At 45.4% G+C, this 8,235-nt stretch overlaps 1 protein-coding gene across 1 annotated transcript; it reads left to right on the top strand.

Annotated features, from left to right (window-relative positions):
• The first annotated feature begins 4,586 nt into the window (after positions 1–4,586).
• On the top strand, positions 4,587–5,992 carry LOC119306878 (phytosulfokine receptor 2-like). The gene has a single exon (XM_037582985.1). It carries the CDS (start codon positions 4,607–4,609, stop codon positions 5,732–5,734), a length of 1,128 nt encoding a protein of 375 aa, XP_037438882.1. The 5' UTR covers positions 4,587–4,606; the 3' UTR covers positions 5,735–5,992.
• Positions 5,993–8,235: the final 2,243 nt, after the last annotated feature.

Here is an 8,235-nt window from a genome sequence, read left to right as displayed (position 1 = left end):
ACACCACCGCCACGCCGAGAGAATATTAGGTGCAAACTGGTGAAAACCACGTTGAAACTATCTTTTGAAGTTCTAAAAAATTCTCAAGAAAATACAGTATGTCGAAGAGATGCCTTTCTATAGACATGGTGAATTACAAGATAAAACACAAATTTATCTACTAGGTACTAGGTATGAAGAAAAAACAAATTCAAGAATGAATAATATTGAATATTATGCACAGTGTCAGATGCATGATACTAGTGTATGAAACCTGTAGTGAGTGGTATTATAAACTAGTATCATCCGTATGATACTAGTCAGTGATACAACCTTCACAAAGCATAATTTCATAAAGTGAGTATGTTATTTAATCTATACCACTATACGAGAGGTGATTTCTTATGCATGGTGGTAGCTACGCACACATGGTGGCAGCTACACACAATTTGGCATAAGTTCATTTTTTGATATATGAGGTGTCAGGTTTCTTATGGCATTGGCACAAGTGCATTTTTGTTGTCTAGAAATGATTTTTTTTCTCACTTCTCTTTGTATTTTTTATTACTTTTTTGAAACAAGTGTCTTTTCATTGTGTAGAAAGGGCCTTTTCTTACTTCTCTCGGTCTTTTTGCTTGCTTTTTTTTTTGCAAAAGTGCCTTTTTGCTTGCCTGGCTGGTCCAAAGTCACGATATTTTTGTTATAGAGTTAATTTTTCATGGTCCAAAATAATTTAACAAAATAATTAGAGATAAAAATTGGGGCCATGTATAGCTACCACCATGGTAGCAAATTATTTCCGACAACACCACTATATAGTGTGCCAATAGCTTCAAATATTAGTCATTGGATATGCCCATTCAACAGTCAAGAGATGGCAAATCCGAGCATTATCATCTGTTTGATAAAGTTTTCAACTCATAGGATTCTGCCACGTGGCCTTCTAATTGAACCGCCAGGCCTACCATCTCATGTGTTCTAGAAGCATATATCCACATGCTCATCTAATACTCTAATAAAAAGGGAACAAAACAATCTGGATTCTACAGAGGTAAGAACCAAGTTGGATCTTGTCCAATACGATTCTAGGAAAGGAAATACATATTTCAAATGTATTTTCCCATGTTCTTTATATATATTTAAATGACGTGCAAAGCACGCACAATTTACTACTCCCTCCGTCACGGTTTAGAAGGCACAGTTATTTTTGCGTGCGTTTCCACAATAGACAAGGTTTAGGGCGCATTGCATTTATTTCTAGTAGCTAATTAATACTCTGATATACTATTTTTATATGCATGCGTAGTGTGAATGCTATTTTTTAGCCCATCTCACAACCAATAGATAACCACCTAGGTCCCAGAGAATTTCCAAGTGCGCCTTCTAAACCGTGATGGAGGTAGTAGTATTTGTAGAATCCTAATAAGTTGTGGACAAGATATATTTGACACTATGTTTTCTCAATTTACATGTTATGATATGGCACCATATTATTATACAAGTGTCCCTCTCTTGATTTAATGATATGTCATGTCAGCCTCATGCCTAGTTGCTAGTTGGCACTGCATGATACAGTACTAACAATTATATTCCCACTAAAGAAGGCCAACTAATTAACCAGTTTGTAATTAATTAGTAAGCGACTTGGTAGAATTAATTAGTTGGTGCAAGACAGAAAAATCCTTGCATTAGTGGGCTAGCTTAAGATCTCTTAAGATGTGTCACCAAGTATTATCCCAAAAAAGGACAAGCATTTGCACTAATGCATGTCCACGACAAGTAAAATATAATATGAAAAAGAGGAGTTGCCACCCATAAATTTCAGTCGGCCGACTGTTAGAAGGCGTTAGGAGGCTAGTGGTACCCCAAACCCCAGGTTTAAAACTTTGGTGTCTCATAAAGCCTGGGCCAGAAAAACGTCCGCTCCGGGGCTCCGCCGCCTCAACGGGGAGCTCACGAAGACCGGCAAGGAGTGGTCTCTCAGCGAGACTGCTTCCGCCGCCAACAGCAGCGGCAAGGGCAAGGTTCCCCAGGCAGGGTCGGTGTTGACCACGGAGGCCTTGCACACATCATAGGAGGAGGCAGAGCGTCTCCTCCGTGAGCACTAGTCGGTGGCCGGAAGGGCTACCACGCCTTTTCGCCGCTGGAAGGACCACTCAGATGACGATGACGACGACAACCGCACGAACAACGATAGAAATGCTGCCATCCATCCCGGCCAAGCATACAAGATCGCTGTCCGCTACAGCTAGCGCAGGGTGTTTCTATAGGTTTTAGTTGAATGGAAGAAATATTGTCCGTTTTATAAAATTATGTCGGAACTTGAAGTGAATTCCGTCGTGTTTGTAAGAAAATAATCCGCTTTGTTCAAATTTGGTTTGAAATGCATGTGGACACAGTTGGATGGCCGGCTGCCGTATCACTGTCCGCGGACACGTCCGCAGTGCGCAGACAAATGCAGTGTCGGTTTTAGGGATCCGCGTTGGAGATGCTATTTTTTTGGAAACTTTTAATCTATTCATCATCTATTGCACTTTAATAGTTTCAATTTGAAAGAAGGTGAGAGCGCTTGGACAAAGTTGGTTTAAAAAAACAAATCTAATATGCTGTGTAATAGATGCGATCTAGCTAGTTAGGGCGCGTTTGGTTGCTAGCATTTGGGCCAACCAGGCTCGCGCGGGATTAAAACGGCCCGTTCGGTCGCCTGCACGGCATGAACTTTAAAGCACCCTTGAGTCAGGCCCGCGAGCTACGTTCGAATCGGTAGTTTCTCGCGAGCTAGGCCCGAGCGATGCACAGCGAGTTGCCCCTCCCTTGCACGAGAAGGGACGGGGGATGCGAGCTTTGTAGGTGCTTTTCTTCCTCCTCTACTAACCTCATGCCTAATCTCCTTTCTTTCTTCTCCTCTCTAATCTACACAATGGTGCTTTGATTGGATATAAGCTCTAGACGAAAAATATGCACATCGTTGTTACGGTTTCATTCAGGTGATCAGTTGGTAGTTTCGTCGACCGTAAATGCTCTATTTTCTGTTTATATTCGAAGCTATTTTTGACGAATTTTGTTAGATTTGTCGCCTACGATCGACCGTTTGGAATTTTCTTTGCCCAGCAGCCTAATCTCGCAGTTCCTCACGACATTCGTATTATAAGTTTTCTATTTCGTCGATCCTACTGCACTGACGCCGTAATTACACGCACCATGTATTTCTTCTCCTTAGTCCTTTGTCTCAGAGCCCTCATGTTCATCCCTTTCGACGCTGGCGCCGTTCCTCTTGACCTCCTTGCCCACATCCTACTACACTGGAGTTGTCTCGTCCTACTGCACTGACGCTGTCATGGCACGAGCACTGCATTTCTCCTCCTCTGTACAGTATCTTCGTGGAGACTTTCTCTGCGGCGATGAGGCTAGCAACTAGTTCACCGCAGCGCCGACGGGGTCTCTTGCACGCGACTCCGTGCATGTCGTGTCGGATGCGGCGTCCCGACCACCGTCCACCACAATCGCCATGGTCCCACACGCACTGCATTTCTCCTTCCCCATCCTCTGCCCTAGCGCTCCTCCGCACGGACTTCTTCGACAGCGACGCTAGCAACTAGTTTGCCGTGGCGCCGACAAGAACGCTTGCCCGAGACTCCGTGCTCATCGTGTCAGACGCGGTGCCGCGGTCACCGTCCACTGCAGTTGCGAGGCACAGTGTGTGTTAACTGTAAGTGTTAGCTCTTAACCAAACACCGTGTAGTTGTATGAGCCGAGCCAATGCGGGCAACCAAACACCATACACTAAGCCATCCCCTAATGCGAAAGAACTAGATGCGGGTAACCAAACAATGTGCAGAAGTTGCATAACAGCCTGCATTTGCTCAATCAGCCCCACTGAGCCAGGCTGAGCTAAGCCAGGGCTGGCTGATACGGCTGCCAAACACGCCTTTAATGTTTAGTCTACGTTTAGTTCAATTTGTTGACTTTATTAATTTAAACTAATACGTTAAAGGTTATCTGACAACTCGGATCCACAGGTCACAACGGTGTCACATTGAATATAGCATATGCGATGTCTAGTGTCCTCTGATAATGAATTTGTAATTAGTGACGTTTAGCCTCGATGCCACTGCTAGGTTCATCACCACTGCTAAGTCCAGTCCAGTTAAACCAGAGAAAAAAAGACACTACACGTACGCTGGATAGCCACAATCGAACGGAGAAATGAACCAGCTGGATAGCTACGGGTCGGCTGGCAATTCCCGGTGGACTTAGCCTTAGTTTTTTTCTAGAAACTTTCGATCTATTCATCATCTGTCGCATTTTATTTGTTTCAACGTGAATAGAAATGTGAGACGCTAGCTTAGACAAAGATGGTGTAAATACAAAGACAAATCCTTGCGTCAGTACGTAGTTGGCCAGCTTAGGATACGAAGAGACAAGAATGAATGTGCCACGACAAGTCAAATATAAACCACCGATAAATTGCCACCCACGAATTTCAGTGGATCAGCCACTTACTTGTAGTACGTGGCCTAGCCACTCACTACCACTTGCAAGTTGCAAGCCACACACTATAAGACACCATGTACCACCCAAGTAGTTTGTACACCAAGAGTGAGCACTTGCCAATCACTCGAGCAGAATGAACCCCATGGCCAAATGTTACCTGATGTTCTTCCTCCTTTTGGCAGTTCTCTTGCCCGAGGCGCGCGCAAATTCGTGCCACCCCGGCGACCTCCGTGCGCTGCTGGACTTTGTCGGGAGCCTCAACGGTCGGGGTGTCCTCTTCCGTGCCACGTGGTCCGGCGCCGCATGCTGCAGCTGGGAAGGCGTGGGTTGTGACGCCGCCAGCGGCCGTGTCACGGCACTACGCCTCCCTGGGCGAGGTCTCGGGGGGGCCATCCCAGGAACCTCCCTTGCAGGCCTTGCGCAGCTCGAGGAACTCGACCTCGGCTCCAACAACTTTCACAACATCTCAGGGGTGCTCACCGTGTTGCGCGGGTGCCAGAACCTCACCACGTTGATTCTCACCAAGAATTTTGGTGGTGAAGAGCTACCCGGCGATAGTATTATTGGTGGGTTCAAGAGCCTCGAGGTGCTGGCCCTTGGTGATTGTGCTCTCAAGGGCAGGGTTCCGGAATGGTTGTCTCAATGTAAGAAAATGGAGGTGCTTGATTTGTCTCGCAACCAATTGGTCGGCACCATTCCATCGTGGATTGGTGAGCTGCACCACCTTTCCTACTTGGATCTCTCAAATAATTCATTGGTTGGCGAGGTACCTAAGAGTTTGGCACGACTAAAGGGCCTCGCCACCGCTGGGCGTTCAGAGGGCATGACTTTCACTAACATGCCATTGTATGTGAAGCATAACAGAAGCACACTCGGACGGCGACTTAATGAGCTCCCAAATGTCATAACAGGGACCAACAATGTTGTGAGATCCGGGAGAAACAATGTTGTATCTGGAAACGACAATACTGTCATATTTGGGGATGAAAACACCGTATCTGGGAACAACCATGCGGTATATGGGAATCACAACACCGTATCCGGGAACAACCACGTCGTATCTGGGAGCAAGCATGTTGTATCTGGGAGCAGGCATGGTGTAACTGGGAGTAGCAGTGTCGTATCTGGGTTCAACAATGGCGTATCTGGGATCAACCATGTCGTATCTGGGAGTAACAATGTCGTATCTGGGAGCAACAATGTTGTATCTGGGATGAACCATATCGTAGTTGGGAATAACAAAGTTGTATCAGGAGCTTAGTTTTATATATAATTAAGCCCTTATATATACATATTGCCTCCTCTTGAACTTCTCAACTATCTGAGGAGTTGAGATGAGATTATGTTCAGCCTTTGTAGTTTGTTTTTCTGCTACTATCCTAGGCCATGAGATACTATTCGATAAATAAGGTACATAAGTTGCCACACGAGATGTGCCTGCCTATGCCTCGCATATGTTGTAATAATCGAATCTTTATGGTCCATGTATTGTGTATCGAGAAATATATTATGGTTTGACTGGTATGCCAAGTTGTATTGTGTATCGGGAAAGACGTGATCTCCAAGCTGGTGGTGTGTGGCAACTTATAATTCCTTGCCCTCCTGGAGGTGTTGTCTCTCCTTGTTTTATACTCCCTCCGTCTCAAAATAAGTGTCTCAACTTTATACTAACTCTAGTACAAATTTGTACTAAGCTTAAGACACTTATTTTGGGACAGAGGGAGTATTATGCTTTAATCCATCCATACATCAAGAGGGTGTTCGATTGCCTCCATCGTTTTTTACTTTGCATACTTGTCTCAGTTGGGCCTGACTGAGCAGATGCAGGGTAAAAATTATGTTGCGCACATCGTTTGGTAGGCTGCAAATAGGTTGGCTGCATTTAGGAAGCAATTTTTGTCTTGCGTTTGGTGGCCTACATTAGTAGGGCTGATGCACTACACGGTGTTTGATTGTATACACTGAACATGGTTAAGAGTTAACAGCTACACATGACACATGGATTTATACTAGAGTGCCTCGATGACTATCGTGGACGATGGTCACGGCACCACATCCGACACGATGAGAACGGAGTTGCGGGCAAGCGATCCCATCGACGGCATGGCGAACCACTTGCTAGCGTTGTCGCCATAGGGAAAAACCATGAGAAGGGACGAGAAGGAGGGCGCCGAGGCAGAGGACGGTGAGGATAAATACAGTGTGCATGCCATGGCGGCGTCAGTGTAGTAGGACGCGGAAGAGGAGGCCACAATGCAGACATCGGCAGCTATGTAGTAGGATGTGGGAGAGGGGGCCGAGAGAAACTACGTCGTCTGCGATGCCAGTGTAGTAGGACACGAAAGAGGATGCAGAGGGAACGACGTCGGCGACGGTGCCAGTGTAGTAGGACGCGGGAGAGAGGCCGAGAGGAGCAATGCCGACGGTGTCATCAGGGTAGGAGGACACGGGAGAGGAGGCTGAGAGGAACGACACCGACAGTGACGCTAGTGCTGCGGGACTCCTGAGAGCAGGCCGAGAGGAACGAAATATAAATCCACTTGTCTACGATCGTCGAAACAGAAAAAGTACAACAAGAAAGTCGTGTGAAACTACAAGATGACTTTGGCAAAATTCATACAATATAGCTCCAAACATGAACACAAAATTAGACATTTTATGAACGAAACTATGAGTCGATCACCTGAATGGAACCACGTCGATGTGCTTCTTTTTCGTAAACCTTATCTTATATCGAAACACCGTTGTGCACATTAAAAGTGACTAATAAGTGGGCGAGATTACGAGTTAAACCAACAAACCACGTGCAACCTCAAGTACACCACATATCTGGCCGCACGAGGTTGCATCGCTAGAGCCACCCACGTGCGCTCTTTTGCTTCGCCTGAGCTTGGATCGCTGGAGATGGCTAAATTGAGCGCCTCCAGTGGGTCTGGCTCAGAGGCTAATATCTGTAAGAGTAGAGCTTTGGCTTAGTGGTTGAATATGCGGTTGTGCAGCCTAACGGCCTGAGTTTAATTCCCAGAATTGACACCCTCATGTATTGAGGATTAAGCTTGGTGTGTGGTGAAACCACTCATCAAGAAATATCTTGATACTCATTTTTAAAATTCTGAGGATCAAGTTTATCTTGGTACTCAGGCTAAAATGGTTGTATGCATCCTTAGTTGGTGCAGAGGCCGAAAAATGAAAATATCTCTCTCTTTTTTTGCAGAGAGAGCCTTGGCTCAGTTGTTTGGTATGCGGTTGTGCAGCCTAACGATCCGACTTCAATTTCCAGAATTGACAGGTGATGCACAGGGAATTTCTCCCATTTATTAAGGACCAAGCTTAGTGTGTGGTGGAACCACTCATCAAGAAACATCTGGATACTCATTTAAAATTTCGAGGGTCATGTTTATCTTGGTACTCGTACTAAAATGGCCATATGCATCTTAGTTGGTGCAGATGCTGGGAAGTGAAAATATCTCCATTTTTTGCAGAGAGAGCCTTGGCTCAGTCGTTGGGTATGTGGTCGTGCAGCCTAACGACCCGAGTTCAACTCCCAAAATTGACAGGTGATGCACAGGAGTTTTTTTTATTTATTAAGGATCAAGCTTGGTGTATGGTGGAATCACTCATCAAGAAATATCTTGATACTCATTTAAAAAAGTCTGAGGATCTTGTTTATCTTGATACTCATACTAAAATGGTCGTATGCATCCTTAGTTGGTGCAAAGGTCAGGAAGTGGAAATCTCTCTCATTTTAAAATGAGTCCCTCA

This window comes from Triticum dicoccoides, chromosome 5B (genome assembly GCF_002162155.2).
Source record: "Triticum dicoccoides isolate Atlit2015 ecotype Zavitan chromosome 5B, WEW_v2.0, whole genome shotgun sequence".
Classification (NCBI taxonomy): Eukaryota; Viridiplantae; Streptophyta; class Magnoliopsida; order Poales; family Poaceae; genus Triticum; species Triticum dicoccoides.
The sequence above is the reverse complement of the archived record's forward strand: the minus strand, read 5'-3'. Positions and strand labels throughout refer to the sequence as shown.